The 16,860-nt window shown below is 45.9% G+C and overlaps 1 protein-coding gene across 8 annotated transcripts in view; it reads right to left on the reverse strand.

Moving 5' to 3' along the window:
* The window catches only part of LOC120905120 (arrestin red cell), a 71,020-nt gene that overhangs the window by 5,451 nt on the left and 48,709 nt on the right, over positions 1–16,860 (reverse strand). For 7 of the 8 annotated variants that reach the window (XM_040315870.1, XM_040315868.1, XM_040315869.1 and 4 more), the window contains exons 5-6: positions 7,939–8,298; positions 7,669–7,826 (exon numbers count right to left, since the gene is read on the reverse strand). In XM_040315870.1, coding sequence (XP_040171804.1) covers positions 7,669–7,826; positions 7,939–8,298 — 518 coding nt within the window. Of the gene's footprint in view, positions 1–3,719; positions 3,861–7,668; positions 7,827–7,938; positions 8,299–16,860 lie in introns of all 8 variants that reach the window. The other variant, XM_040315873.1, reaches the window with a different exon arrangement.

Below are 16,860 nucleotides of genomic sequence, written 5' to 3' on the forward strand. Positions count from 1 at the left end.
CAGCAACGGAAGCAGCACGTTTCGTTTCACAACATGAAAAGAAAAAATGGGGAAGAAAAGAGTGGAGCAGAAGAAAAAAGGAACAATTAACATTTTGGAAAGCATTTGGCACTGCCGAAATGGGCAGCTTTGAAGCAAAACCGAATCGACCAGCAAATGACCGGCCGTGCAACACCACCATCCTCCGCTGTGTTTTCTGCCGCGTTAGCAAGCGTTTCAGTATCGTTTTAATTTATTGTTGTTTTTTTTACCACAAAATCGATTCAATCGCATTTCAAAGGGGTTAAGAAACAACGAAATTATATGAAAAACAGCACGAGGAAAGTATCGATTATCAAAAACGACAATAAATGCCCTCATACTACAAGCGGGGCACCCTTAATGAATGAGTTAAAAAATGATAATGCAGACTAGACGGCAGGCATATATCGCAACAAAAAAACGGGTGAAAATGCCCTTCCATTCTGTCTGCTGGTCGCACAAACAAACATACAAACACGGCGCGAAACGAAAAACCCGACACGCATATCATTTTCAATGGAGGCGCATGGTGGCTCACGGATAGCACACGCTGGGCATGTTTATCACACCCGAAACGAAACTACCAATGCCGTAAGGAAACAGATCCGGCAAACACACACTCCACCCGGATACGCGCGAGCATTAGCGTCATCATCATCATCATCGCCGTTCCACCGAACCGCGCGACTCCATTCCACATCCACCGGGCGCAGACAGGCGCCGACGGGGCAGCCCTAGCGGTGGTGGCGGAGGCGGCGGCAACAATTTGAACGACTCCGCAAAATGAATTCATTTCCCGCACGCGCGCTCCAACTGTGTGTGTGTGTGTGGTTGGGTGTGCAAGTTGATGGAATGGTAGGTCTGGTCCGATTTCCATCGATTTCCTGCCGCGACCTGCAGACCTGCCCGGGGGCGATGATACACCACCACCTTCCACAGCGTGCCCATTGTGTGAGTGTGTGGTAGTGTGGGGCGGTAGTTTAGGCGGGGAAACTGGTAAGGTTAAATTGGTTAAAAGCAAACGCCTAGCCACAGCGCAGGACGCCGCAACGGGCGGAAACGAAAGCTAATCACTAGTGGCACGCACAACCACACCATTCCACCCATGTTACCAATCCCTTTGGGCCAGAAAGGTCCAACACACACAAACACACATTGTACTTGAGATTTGCGTTTTCAGAGGTCACAGCAGCGTGTTCGGAAATGTTGGAACTTCATTCCACAGCGAGAGCGTCGCCACTCAACGGTAGGTTCGTTTTTGCTCCCAGCTGCGTAGAGCTGATGCTTTTCCTGCTTGTGCTCTGTGTAGAGTGGAGCGGCTACAACAGCGAAAAGCTAATTCGAATTAGCAAAACTACGAGAAGCGCACGTGTCGGTAGTAGGCTTGAAGTTGGCCATCGCTTTGCAACAAAATCACTTCCCTTCTCGAGCCCCGAAACCGACACGCACGATAGAGCTAACATACACATCCTGCAGGCGTATCATCATCGGCAACCAATGCCACTGAATCCGATTACGACAGGGGAGGTCGATCTCTGCCTCTTTCTTCCATTTTTGTTCGAATACAAACATATCGGTGCTAGCAATGCTAGGCAAAAACACTCCAATGTCACAATGTATCGTGGCCAAATTCGTCGGTATGGGGATTGGAGCCGGTTGGCTTCGCTTACATACTGCACAAACACGCAAAGTCTGCTCATTTCTGCTGATGCTACACTAAAAACAGTAGAAACGTTACGAGTGGGGTAAACTCCGATGCTGGAAGAAGAGGTCGGGCATTATCATTTCGTCAGTGGTTGGCGCAATCGTAGGCAAATGGTTGAAAAGTTCATAACCCATCATAAGGCGCATCGTTGGCAGTGTCTTGAGTTGGAAGTATCATCGTTTCGACCGCGTTGTTGAAGAGTTTGTGGGGCGTCGTTACCTGAGTCGCCCACCTTGTTGACACACGCTCGCATGTTGGTTGGTAATTAGAAGTAGTTCTTAGGTAGACAACGTAGCACAACTAAAACACCAGTGGAAGACGTACACACCGCACTTTACACGTCGGTTTCGCTAGTTTTGAATTCCGGGATGAGAAATGTCGCTTAAGGTGCATGTTCATGGTAGAAACTGTTTCACGCCGTGTTTCAGTGAAATATTTCATCCATTTGCATCGGTTCTGTTCACATTCATTGCAAGCTAAAGGAAGAAAACTAACTCCGTCAATCCTACTAGAATCCTATTGTAAATCGGATAGTAGCTAAATTTCACATAGTTCACTCAACAATATAATTAATTGAAATAACGTCAAAAGAAGGTTGCCTTTTAACACAGATGAGCTTGTTTTGTTTAGCCGACCGACAAGTCTTTCCGGTTGCCGAAGTTAGCTGAAGTTCATGCTAAATTTGTTGAATTTGTTTTTCATTTGATCGTTTAGAATACAGGGTTTTCCAAGCCACTGTCCAATGTGCACATCATTACAGGGGTTCCGAGTCAATTGCCAATGTCAACAACATGTTTCATTGCTTGCAAGATGTTTTTCAAAAGCTGTAACTATTGCATTAGCATTGCAATAATAGTTTAGTTCTTTCACATGATTTTCAACACGTCTCAAGCTGGATTGAGTTTGACACATATTTTGGCGTGTTGAAAATCATGTGTAAGAATTGAAATTTTGTTCTCATGCCAATACAATGTGTTGTTGAAAAACATCTTAGAAGCGGTGAATAATAATATGCATATTCGAAAGTGACTTGAAAAACCCTGTATTCACCGCCTCCGAGATGTTTTCAACAGCTGTCAAATGATGTATTTGATTTGATTTTGATATTTGATGATGTAAGATAAAATTTCAGTTCTTACTCATGATTTTCAACACATCACAAAGGACTGTCAAGCTCAATCTCAAGCATGAGACGTGTAGAAAATCATGTGGAAGAGCTGAAACATTATTGTGATGCAAATACAACACCTTTGACAGCTGTTGAAAAACATTTCGCAATCAATGAAAAATGTTGCAGACATTTGAAATTGACTCGGAAACCCCTGTAACGTTCAGATAATTGAAACTTTTCGCATAAAGGTCTGTTTGCTATCATTTTTTCCGGTTGATTACCATCACCATGATCTAGTTTTAAAAGCTACTGTAATGAATGAAGTGCTAGTGCAGAAAAGTTACTATTTTACTAAAAAAAATTAAAGTTAAAATACTGATTAATCATGTAAACCTAATTGTCCGGCCAGATTTGTGCAACAAGCAATTATGCAATTTGACAACAAAACTCACTATTTACCAAAACCACAACCGTCCATATGAAAATCAACGAAAATAACCATTATTGACCCATGATGCTGGATTACATACAGGTAAGTGAGTTGCAAACTGGTGTTAGAGGATGAACACAGGAACTGAATTAATGGCAGGAGGAATTATCAACCGACGCCCCGATCCCTGTGTGTGTGTGTATGTGTGTGAGAGCTAAAATATATGCGGGGGGAGGGGGTTACGACCGATTAAGTTGTAAGCAAGTCGCCATTATGGTTTAAATACATGACACACACGCAATCGTTCACTTCGTGAGAATAGGGCGCTAACTTGACAAAATATTCCCTATTCCTAACCACCAACGTCCCTTTCAACACCCATTTTTAAACAATAGTAGCGTGTGTTTGTGTGTGTTTGTGTGCATAAAGATGGCGGGCCCAATTTCGCTTACATCGTGCTGGACGCTAGATTCGTATCCTCGTGCTTCAGCTGGCCGTCCAGGGCGAGCCCTCGTTTGTGTTTGTTGTGCTTAAGCAGCGGTTTAATGGTGAACACTTTGGATAGGGTAAAGCCGGGCCCGACGGAGTACTCTCTGCAGTTGCAAGGTGAAGGTGAAAGGTGGCGATTAGATGAATGTGGGGCTGTGTGCCTGCATGACCTGAGGAAACCTTGTGTGCGTATTATTATGTCACGAGATTCGTTGAAAAGCGCGGGGGGAAAGGTGTGAAATGGAGTGGCAATAAAGAAAGATACGATTTGTTTGGGACGATACTGTCGTAAAAAGCACTCGCAGCATCGTTTCAAAATAAGCACGCGGATACTAAAACGTTAAAACGATAGAGAAGCACTTCGTTCTTTAACAATTCCCATAATCGATGACCTCCACACATAGCGATCGCGACCTTTTCCATTTGCCTTCAAACGGGATTCCTCCATAACGAGCGAACGGACCTTTTCTTTCTTTGTTTGGAGTTTATCTATACATAATTGCTGAAGCAGTACAATACGCTGGCCTACAATACGGCCCAAGAAACCTTTTCCACCCGTCTAGGCAACCTTTTGACTGTGTGTGGCGCACCTCTGTCTCTCTCTCTCTGTCTCTCTCTCTCTTCCGAACCGTCTGACCTCCAAATGCGGAATGGAAACGATTTTCGATAAAAGTTTTCCGTTGACCCCGACACATTGTGCCGGCAGGCAGGGCAGAGGTAAAGGCAGCCAATAACGCCATATCGGTCGCTTTCACCGTGCGCACACCTTTTATCGGTGCCCAACTGCCACCAGCAGTGAAAAATGCTCACAAACTAACAGAATTTTCCGACCCAGCCGCACCGATGACCCCAGCAGTACAATGGCTGCCTCTACAGCCCGTGGAGCGACACACACACACACACACACACACTGGTCAGCGCAGGTACTGCCCGACTACTGTTGCTATCGATTTTCCGGATGCTTCTCACCACCATGGCGCGCTGCTGATTCCGGTTCAGGTCAAGCGCAATATGCTCCTGTGCAAACGGGACGGCGGTGGCTTCCCGCACAGAAGGGAAAGGTTTAATTGAAAAATTTAATTGAGAATTGTTTTCCGGTGCAAGGCAAAAATGGCTTGCTCCAAGGTCCAGAAAAGCTTGATGGACGGCGACGGCAGAATGACCTTTCACCAGAGAGAGCATGGCGACAAAACTCGAGGTAGCTTTTATATTATCGCTTCTAGGGAATCCGTTGGCTTAGCTAGCTCAACCGATCGTTTTACAGCTCAACTCGAAAGAACTAATAATATTTAATATTACCACATAAAGCCCGCCCGTTTAACGCTTTCCTGAAAAAAAGGCAAATATTGTTTCCACGTGCTGCATCTATAAGCTACCCCTTTTTTTGCGCAATTAGCGATAGTGAGTGTACGCGCAGTCACTTCTAGCCACGATTCTTCCGGGAAGGAAACTCCATCAACAGTTGACCCCGAAATTGTCAACCCCCATTGTCAATGTCAAACATTCTAGAGCAAACCCTCCTCAACTAATTCTTAGTAATGGTAAAAAGTGAATGAAAAATTGAAAAAAAGACACTTGAAGTCGAAAAAACGGCCCTCCCCTACAAAACCAATCCAAATATAGCAAAAATCCCTTTTGTGACTCCACGCTGTGTGAGAGGAGGCGCGATTGAAGAAGTCAAAAAGCATCATAAAAGCTAATTAATTCCTCTTGCTTTCATCATTATTTGATGTCGCGTGCGCGCGTTCGTGGTCGATGTTCGTGCTATAATGCTATCCGCTATTACCACCACCACCACAACTGTCTTGCGTTTCCTGACAAGTGAGCTTCTTTTCCGACTTATGTGACTCCCCTCCTTACGTGTATGTGCTTTTGTGTAAATCGACCACGCTTGAAGCATTTATTTTTTTGTTCTCTCTCTTTCGTGCTACTAAAAATGTGCAATCTCGGTCGCAGTGTGCTACACCAACTGGACGTAACGAGACAAAAAAATAAAACCAAATGTACCAACCGTTTCCAGAAACATCCATTCGCTTATTATCCGCGTGTGTAGCACATAAATCCCGAGAGGCTGGTTTGTGCAAGGTTTCGGGGCACAAAAAAAGGTGCAGCACAACGTAAACGCATCGTTAGCCCCAAGTAACTCAACACGATTGCATGTGAGCGTGTGTGCGTGTGTGAGTCTCGTGTGTCATACGTCAACCCAGGGAAGCATATAAATTCTACCGCAGCAGGGGGAACCGTAACAGATTTTGCAACGTTAAGTCACTTTGGACAACAGCTGCCTCCAGTCCACGGCGGCCACCATTAGGTCTTTCACCGTCTTTCAAGAGCCACCATAATCCGTTCCACACGCAGTTAACTCCGTTTCCGATGGTAACCGGGCTAAGCTGTGCCTTGCTTTTTTGTGTGGATGGATGCATTGCCACCTTTGCACAGCTACACTGTTGCGTGCTTTTTATGCTTTTTAGAAGCACACACTCACCACTTGCACACTGGTTTTCCTTTTCTTTTTCCACGCGCCGAGGGGAAGCACTCCTTCAAAACACACACACACACAAACAAGGTTGGTTTGAGTATGTGTGAGAGGATAGAGTTTCCGCATACGTATGTATGTATGTGTGTGTACGAGAGAGTTCAGTAGCATTCAATCCTTCAATTAAACCTGAGTGCTCTTCTACGTTCTAGGGATGTTTAAGTAACGTCATAACGGGTGGAGGTTTTTTTTCGCCATTCGCTTTTCAAAGAGGACAACATTTGCCCCTAACCTTAGCCAAACATACACACACATACACAGACATGATTACTGCTCGGTATTCGTTTGGCCCGGGGAGGTCAACTAGGGATGGGAAAAGTTGACAAAAATCCACAGTCGACTCTGGAATGTAGTTGGAATCATCCAGATCCGCTCGGAGTCGTCCGGAGTCATCCGGAGTCATCCGGAGTCATCTGGAGTTATCCGTAGTCATTCCGGAGGTCATCTGGAGTCATCTGGAGTCATCCAGGGGCGTCCGAAGTTTCCCAGAGTTGTCCGAAGTCGCCCAGAGTCGTCCGGTGTCGATATCGTCCGTAGTTATCTGAAGTCGTCCAGAGCCACCCGAAGTCTTCCGGAGTCGTTCAGAGTCTTCTGGAGTCGTCCTAGGTCGTCTGGAGTCATCCGGACGTCAACTCTGGACGACTTTGGACGAATCCGGACGTATCCGGACGACTGCGGACGACTCCGGACGACTCCGGACGAATCCAGACAACTTCAGACGACTCCAAACAACTCCGGACATATCCGGACAATACCGGATAACTTCAGACGACTCAAGTCGACTCCAGACAACCCTGGAGAACTCTGAACAACTCGGGGCAACTCCAGACAACTCCAGACAACTCCGGGCAAGTCCGGGCAACTCCGAACAACTCCAGACAACTCCGGACAAGTCCGGGCAACTCCGAACAACTCCGGACAACTCCGGACAACTATGGACGGCTCCGGACAACTCCGGATAAATCCAAACAACTCTGAACAACACCCGACAACTTCCGATAACTCCGGCCAACTCCAGAAAACTCCGGACAACTCTGGACAACTACGGACAACTCCGGACGACTCCGGACGACTTCGGACGATCCCAGACGACTCCGACTATAGGCGGAACTAGGCGAAACAGAGAGCACACCACTAGTCACAACGTGGCAAAACCTACAAACCACGAGCACGATTAAGCTATGTGCAAGCCGCCTGCAACGAGCAGTAGCCGTAGTTACTTCATCCTTTCGGAAATGTGAACTCAGGGACGTATTATCCCCCCTCGCACATGGCATTTCTGGTTTTTTCCGCTGCATTCTCTCGCAGAGTTTCAGGGGAGACGGATGGTTCACACGGTCCGGGTCGGGCTGCCCGCTCGGCTGCGCTATACTTACTCGGATTCTACCTCCGCTACCGTGCACTTGTACTGTGCCGTCGAGAAGAGACAGATGTCCGCAAACTGTCGGACCGACACTTTGATTTTCTTAACCGTTTTACTTGAATTATTCGCTATATGTACATTCACCGACAAGCTTTCGCCGTGGTGGTAAAGCTGGAAGGTTGAAAAAGAAAAGAGTCATGAGGTAAAAAAAAGGAAATTAGTCGAGTTAAATGATGCCTACTCTCTCGCCACACGCCAAAAACCAAAAAACAACACGCCTTACCTCCTTGTCCAGACTCGCCTCGAGGTGAATTTTATTTGGTTTCAGTATGTACTCTTTGCTAACCTCGATCGACGGCTGCTCGCCCAGCTTCGAGGGTGCGTACATGATTTTCCTTATCGCTAACCGGACCGAGTTCCGTTTGTGCGGTTTGTCCTCCTGCGACTCGCCGACGAAGGCCTTGAGCTCGTAGTCCACGCCGCACGGTTTCCCGGTATCGCCCGGGGCCGGCTGCAGCGACACCGAGGCCGGACAGTGGGGCGGCACCTCGAAGTAGAACGGGTACGCGTTCGCGCCCAGCTTCCGGATCAGCCGCTCCTGGAGCCGGGTGAGCGGCCGGTCCGTTTCCAGCGGTGGATAAATCTGCGATGGATAAAAAAGCAAAGCACAAGAGAAAGAAGAGAGAAACAATAGTATCAGTATAGAGTGAGTTTGATAGAAAGGGAGGAAAACATCCACGTGTAATGCCTGCGCTGATGGCATGATGGTTTGAAGCAGCAAACGCGAAGACGAAAGAGAAATAATTTATTTTCAATTACGGTCGCTAACGTACAAAGCATGTCGGCATGTCTGTGCCTGTCGGCCTGTGTCGGTCTAGCAGCAGCAGCACCCCGGGCTTAAACACAGCGATCAAGCCTGTTAGTGGAGGAGGACCGGCGGTGCGCAGAAGGAAACAAAACGCGTTCTCGCAGCACAATGAGGTGCACTTAATTTAACCTTTTCTTTGTTCGCCGGCTAACTACAATAGCAGCAGCAGCAGCAGCTCGCTCTGTTTAGCTTTCTTTCGATCTGCGCTGGATTACACTATTTGTTTACGCAGCCATTTAATACGCCCTCGTCCACGCGCGGTGCTGGTAGTGTACACGGGAGGTTATGGCAAAAGCGGTCAAATTAATTTGAAATTTCCACCGACACAAACCAACGCACACAAGCAACACGTTTTCGGTGGGAGCCCTCTCTCACACACTTGCAACAGTTATTTGACTCGCAAGTAACAATTGCTTCGCAAATTGGTAAATCCTTTCAAGCAAATGAAATCGCATTTTCGCCCCGTGGCTGGGCAAAACACACCCAAAATGGAGAGAGTTAATGTTCAGTTTGGTAAAATATCAAACTGATGCTAATGCTTAACAAAGCGTGAGCGCAGAGCTTTATGGCGGAACGTTTGTCGTAAAACGGGGGAAACGCCAATCAAATGAACTTCCTTCGACGCCGCCAAATGGGCGAGAACCTATTCAAGTAATTGGAACGATTTTCTTACAATTTTCCCTACCCGGACACACGCAGCAACAGCAACGGTGTGTTTAACGAGGAGTAGAAGTAAATGAAATGACGCTGAAATAGGATCATAAGCCTCCTCCCTTCCTTCTTGCCTGCTTCCTTCCCCTAAAGCACATCATTATTGGTCATTTCGTTGTGCATAACAGTGCGCTCCGCACACAATGTGTCCCTGGAAAATCGAAACAATTGCCCCGTGCCAGTACACCAAGGGAAGATAGCTATAACTTAATCAGTTTATACTCTGCTTCTTCACCTTTCCACCATTGCTCCATCACAAACGCACGAAGAAAAAAAACCCGCTTTGGATCGCTTGGCACCCGCGCCCAAATGAATGCAAGCTTTAATTTACCTTATATTCGCAGAATAATTATCATCAGGGCTCGTTTGGTTTGGTGCGTTTTATTCCGGTGCGACAGCGCGCACCTTCTGTGGTGGCAAAATTACATTACAATCAAAACAATGCCCTAACGAATTGCGTAATTAAACCTGCAGCAGGATCGCGGCGATAGGGCCCGACCATTTTTTTTTCTTACACCTCCTCCGCTTCTGCCATAATCTATTTGCACGCCAGGGTAATTGAATATTCACCCCGGGACTCCCAGGGAGGCGTAAATTGGGGGGGGAAGAATATGAGAATCGTTCGTTTGGCTACATTTTTGTTTGCACTTTGCTGCCCTGAAATTGGCACAGATTGGTACACTGCGGGGCGATGTTTGGTGCGTTGCTGGAATAGAGAATAAATAGTTACACGCGCGCGTTCGGATACAATGTTTCGGGGGGCGTATTATTAATATTAATGAGAACTATAAAAGTAATTCTCACGCAATAGGCAAGTGTGCGAGACAATGGGAGTCTGGTGTCCATAATTAACGTCAATAGCCCTAAGGTGTCTAATGAATTCTGCCACCTTTTTTCGCGGAATTATAGCTGTTGGTTTAAACAGCACCATATTTTAGGTTCAGTACACTTCACAGCATAGTTAAGTGTGATGTCGATTATTAATCTGTTGAAATTATCTTATTCTGAAGCGAATAGTACAGCCTAGATTAAATTTTAAACTCAAACAGCTTGGTATAAGAATTTGACCGAGCCACCGATCAATTCGAATAGTAACATATGATTCCAGAGGATTTTGGACGACTCCGGTTGCTCAGCATTACTGCGGACGTCTCCGAACGACTTCGCATAGTTCTGGATAAATCCAGACGACTCTTGACGACTCCGGGCGACTCCAGATGACTCCAGACGACTTCGAACGATCCCAGATAACTCCAGATGACTCCGTATGACTCCGGAGCACTTCGAACGACTCCGAATAGCTCCATATGACTCCGGATGACTCCGGACGACACCGAGCTACTCTGAATGATTCCAAACGATGCCGGATAAATCCACTCCAGACGACTTCGAACGACTCTGGATAACTCCAGATGACTCCATATGACTCCAGATGACTCCAGATGACGTCAGACGACTTCGAATGACTCCCGATAACTTCAGATGACTCCGTATGACTCCAGAGGACTTCGGACGACTCCTAATAACTCCATATGACTCCGGATGACTCCGAGCGGCTCTGGATGATTCCAAACGACTCCGGATAAATCCACTCCAGACAACTTCGAACGACTCTAGATAACTCCAGATGACTCCAGATGACTCCAGATGACTCCGGATAACTCAGGATAACTCAGGATGACTCAGGACGTCACGGAGCGGTTCTGGATGATTCCGAACGGCCCAGGATAATGCTGAGCGGACCAGCCTTTGGGAGTCAGCTCTGAAATTTTCGGAGTCGGATCGAAGTCGAGCTCGGATTTTTGTCAACTTTACCCAACACTAGCTACGTACTTCTCCGCAAGGCAACGCGACCAATTATCTTAACAGATTTAACCGCAATGGACAAAATATTAAATACTTTACTTAACTAATGTGTCCTTTAGTTCCTATGTTCTCCGAAGAGTGTTATACTGTAGAAATCCGAGAACTCTGTCTAATTTTAGATTAAGAGTAAGAGAAGATCAACCTCTGTGACAGCCCTCTTTCCTTGAATGTTGTTGAAACAATTTAGTGGCTCTTCACTTAAATATAATCTCGAATGTTGATTTTTTTGTTATCTGCATCCATTACACTCACCACATCCATTTTAATCTACGACGCTTTTCCCTTAATTTACTTATTGGAATGTTCTACAAAAAATCACACAAAATGTCTGGGAAGGATGTTTAGGATCATATTTCAGTTTGAAATTGAAATTACAGTTTGAAAAAATGAATGCTCAATGGAAATATATCACCACAAATACAAACAAACATGGTGTCAAAAACAGGTGGATTGAATTCCTCTCGTAAATCGAGAAAGATCTTTCAGCTCTAAATCGTAGAGCCTCTATAAACATTTAGTGATGAATCCTTGTGTAGAAAACAAAATCCCTAATTTTGGGTATGTCTCACGTGTCATCTTCCATCAACAAACATGATCCAGTTTTTTTCCAGATTCAGGTCATGCCAACTTGAACAGCCTTCGAGCATTTACTTTCAACTCGATATTACGTTCAGGTGTTTACTGGTACATTGCAATGAAGATACACTGGAGTTTTCTTTGCACACGCTCGAAGAATAAAACGATCCAAACAATATCGATACATCATTTGATCTGGCTCTGGTTCAATTACTGTGCCTCCCTCCTGCCCTAGACAGAGTATGCGCTCAGATTTCGTTTTAGTAGGATTAGTTCAATTTTATAGCAATATCCGTACCGGATAACATTCGAACAATCTCACGAGAGTGCGGAATCTAATTTCGATACGAAGCTGTCCAGCAATTCAAAGATTCGCAAAAGAGACCAGTATCAGATGGGGCGCCGTTGAGTAGTGAAACCCAATTAAATTGCTGTTTAAACATACAAAATACCCTGGAGGAAGATTTCTGCTTCATATGAGAATGAAATAAAAAATAAAATAAAAAGTTTTTACAGTAAAGTTACGCGTTGAGCATGAAATGTGCATTAATATTACGATTTTTTTTTAATATTTTTTTTTTCTTTAAAGGTCGATTTTAAAAATTGTTAGCAAAAAATATTGCAAACATACCTACCAGAAGCTATCAAACAATCCTTGCTGAACATTCAGACGTTCAGTGCTCGAACAACATTAAACGATCTCTCTCTCTCTCTCTCTCTCTCTCTCTGTCCCCAAAGCAATGCATTTATGTTCCTTTCATATGATTGCTTCAACTTGCTACTTTTCTCCCAAATTGCACAAAAATCTAACACACACACACACAGAAACGTTGTTCAAAAAAAAAAAAAAAGAAGCTAAACATCCTCCAGCTTACATCGTTAAAGTGACGGAACAAATCCGTCATGAATGATGAAGTCGTTCGCTGAAACCCTCCGACCGCACCGAATATATCAAACGGACCAAATATTCGCGCAAGCACGATAGATTGAGTACGTGCTTTGCTGCAAATGTTTGCGCGTTTTTTTTTTTTTGCTGCTCCCCCGCTACAATACAACAAACGAAAAACAGTCAATCATCGACATTTGTACATACATACACGCTCTCGGGACGTTTTTATCTTTTTTCTCTCCACAGAGAATGGTACAATTTAACAGATTTAGTAGCACACGAGGCATGATGTGTCTGGACATGGGTGTATCTATCCGCGTGACGAAATGCACACACACACACACATGTACATTCCACCGCAAGTGCTTTGCGGTAAAAGTGTTTGCATTTGTCTTTGGTCTTCATGGTGGTGCGCGCACAACGGTCGAAAAACCAAACGGTTTGTGTGGTTCTTCAACAACAATAGCACATCCATTAAGAATACAGCGTTGGATTTGTGTCGGCTGTCGACCGGCTGTTTTGAACACCAAGCACAACTGAAAGAGATGCCATTGAAAGCGGCACACTTGCACACTCAATGCTTCTTGCGCCGGTTCCATTTTGCTGGAGGTGATCATAAATTTTGATTATTTTCGTGTGTATCACACCTTTCCCGTATGCCACTAAAAAGGACAAATGCTGCTTTGAGCGCCGTCCTACTGTGCAAAGCATATATTTTAACAGCAACTTTAGCACCAGCTACTGCAGACAGCACTACTTTACCTGGCGGGAAATTTTCTGCCGTGTGTGTGTATTTCTCCATTAGCAAATCATTTGGTAAACTCACAACCACTGGAAAACAAAACAAAACAAAAATAACTACAGCAAATTAATCCAGGGCGCTACCAAAAAACTTTACAGTTTTGTGCCAACAAAGTGGTGGTCGGTGTGGAGCTGGGTGTGTGTGCTAAAAGTAAGTGGTATTATTCTTCCATCATCGGGACGGGCGAGCAGAAAGGAGCTCTCTGCACGCGCGACGGTGTTGCATCGTAAATCAAAATTACATCATTTGCGTTGATGTGTACACAACAGCAACAGCGCAGCGAACGTGTTGCGTTCCTTTTTCGGTCCAAAAGCATCCCGGCATTACTTTCGTACGTACCCTAACAAAAACTCCCGCCGTGTTTTGCTTGTTGTTTTCATCCGCCAACCCCGATGGAGGCGCCTGGTGCCGCAGTGACACGGGCGAATGAGGAAGATTTATTTCATGGATTTTCAACTTGTTTTCGTTGACGGGTGCTCCTGTTGTGCTGCAGCAGAGTGTGTGTGTGTGTGTGTGTGTGTGTGTGTGTGTGTGTGTGTTTTTTTTTTTTTTTTTTTGTTTTACAAGGAGGGGGAATCTTCGAAAGACTCCCGTTGTCGCACGGGTGTTGACATGGGATTCTTACCCAGTAAACCCCCTCCTTGGGCCATATACCCTTCCCCATGGGTTCACCTTTCGGTATGCTTCTTGGGGAAGGGCTTATGCATTAGCATTGCATCCTCGCTATTGCACAATGAACCAGAGTTCGCGAGACAGATCAAAAGTACTATCAAACATCACACAGCAATAGAGCTCACAATCAATACACCAAGCACTTCACACTTCGCATACTGCTCCATGGGGCACACATACAAAACACTCCAAACCGTACCACGTTCACACGCGTCCCAGGTCCTGATCTCCTCTCCACAGCTGGTCCAGCCTTGTCAGGATCAGTCTCATACATGTTGTTGCAGCTTCCCACAACTCTTCGCTATGTAGCATCAGCTGCACTAGGTTGGTCTGTCTTACGGCGGTTCTGCACTTCGTGTCAAGCAGCTGGCGCTCCTCTAGGAAACGTGGACAGTAGAACATTACATGTTCCGCAGTCTCGTCATTGTCCTTACATACTGGGCATCGAGGTGAAGAAGCGTGCCGGAATTTGTGGAGGTAGCTCCTGAAACACCCGTGGCCAGAGAGCATCTGCGTGACAAAATAATCCACGTCACCATGTTTCCGGTTTATCCACATTGCTACATCGGGGATTAGCGTGAAGGTCCATCTCCCATTACAAGCGTTATTCCAAGCCGCCTGCCATCTTCGCATGGACTCCTCATTTGCCTCCTTTGGGGATATAGCACGAGTATCTGCCGCGCGTGAGCTCTGGAAATTTACGGAGTCCTCCTCTAGGGTGATGCAAAGGGGCATCATACTCGCAATTACGCATACTGCTTCATATGAGATGGTACGGTACGCGCTAGCAACGCGTATGGCCATTTTTCGGTGCACCTTATTTATAGCGTACTGGTTCTGTTTATTTCTTAGTATGTGTGCCCATACTGGTGCTGCATACCTTATATTAGAAATGGCTACGTTGGCATGTAAGCGTCTTATTGTGCTGCTTGGACCACCTATGTTGGGTGTAAATTTAGCCAACGCGTTTGCAGTTTTTGTGGCCTTTATGCAAACTTCCTCAAGGTGCTTTCGGAACTTTAATCTGTCATCTATGATAACTCCAAGGTATTTGAGGCTTCTTATAGATTCTATTTGCTTAGTGCCTACCATTATGTGCGCTTTTTGAACCTCCTTGTGGCTACTTATGAGAATAAATTCCGTTTTGGCGTGTGCTATTTCCAACTTCATTTCTCGCATCCAATAGTCAATCCTGCCGACAGCATCCGTAGACAGCAACTCGACCTCCTCTACACTATTTCCTACGACAGTCAGTGCAATATCGTCTGCAAACCCGATGACCTCAGCTCCTGTGGGTAGGGCCAGGGTTAATACTCCGTTGTACATAATGTTCCACAAGGTGGGGCCAAGTACTGATCCTTGCGGTACGCCAGCAGAGATGGTAGCTATTTTTGTTCCCTCTTCCGTGCTATACTGTAGAACGCGCCCGCTGAGATAGCTTCTCAGTAGCCGACACAAATGCAAGGGGATTTTCATGCGCTCTAGAGCTTTTGCTATTTCCTCCCAGCTAGCAGAGTTGAAGGCGTTCTTCACATCGATGGTGATGATCGCGCAGTAACGAGCCCCACATCGCTTCCGTTGAAAGGCAGCTTCACCCTTCACCAGTACCGCCTGTATCGCATCAACCGTGGAGCGCTTCTTGCGGAAACCGAACTGACGATCTGATAAGCCGTGTTCTCCTTCTGTATATGGTGTCAAGCGATCGAGAATTACCATTTCCAGTGCTTTGGCCAGTACGTCGATCAGTCCCAGTGGTCTTAGGGCTGATAAATTCCCTGGAGTCTTCCCTGGCTTTGGTATCAGGACTAACAACTGCTTCTTCCACACTGATGGAAACTGTCCTGTCGTAAGTATGTTGTGGAAAACTTTTTGGAACACCCTAGGGAACATCCTCATGGCCACTTTGACTGCTTCAGCGGGGATACCATCTGGGCCGGGGGCTTTTCCACACTTGAGGCGATCTGCGAGTTTTTCAATCTCTGTGGTCGTAATAGGCACAGAGGTGGATTCTGGCGAGTCGATAATCGAATTCAGTAGCGGAGGGCCATGGGTAGGAAACAGCTGCTGGATTATCTGGAGAAGCTTCACGGGGCATCTTTCCACAGGCTCCTTGGGTCTTCTTTTGTCCATAAGAGTTTCAAAAGCCAATCCCCAAGGCTTCCGAGCTATTTCGTCGCGTAGCTCAAGGAATATTTTTCTTTTGCTCAACTTAATCTCCCTTTTAAGATCTGATCTTAGCTTGACGTAGATAATTTTCAGTAGCTCTCTGTTAGAAGGATTACTCTCGCGTTGTAGTTTCCTACGAGCAGCAATGCACTCAGCTCGGTGCTTCTTGATCGAAGAATTCCACCAGTATTCCGGTGGTCTGGTGTTTATTGGTGTTTTCCTTCTAGGCATTGTGACGTCACACGCTCGGCTCAGTGCAGACACGAGCTGAGAAGGATTTGCAACGTCTCCAAAGTCACCGAAATTCAGGGCCTCTACAAACCGGTCTTCGCAAAAGCTCTGTGTTTTCCAACCTCTTATATCCGTTGTCGTCGCCAAAGTTAGTTTACTCATTTGCCCCTTGTTGACAGCATACCGTATCACACGATGATCGCTGCCTGTAAAAGTATCGCTGACGCGCCAGTGTAGGTGCCAGGCCAGAGATGGGCTACAGAACGTAATATCTATCATAGATGTCCTTTCGTTTCTGCTATAGGTAGCGGTTGAGCCGACGTTTCCCAGAACTACATTAAGTTGGGCAAAAGTTTCGAGCACTGCCTCTCCTCTGTTATTTGTCCGTTTACTCCCCCATTCGACAGCCCAGGCATTAAAGTCG

Source organism: Anopheles arabiensis, chromosome 3 (genome assembly GCF_016920715.1).
Source record: "Anopheles arabiensis isolate DONGOLA chromosome 3, AaraD3, whole genome shotgun sequence".
NCBI lineage: Eukaryota > Metazoa > Arthropoda > Insecta > Diptera > Culicidae > Anopheles > Anopheles arabiensis.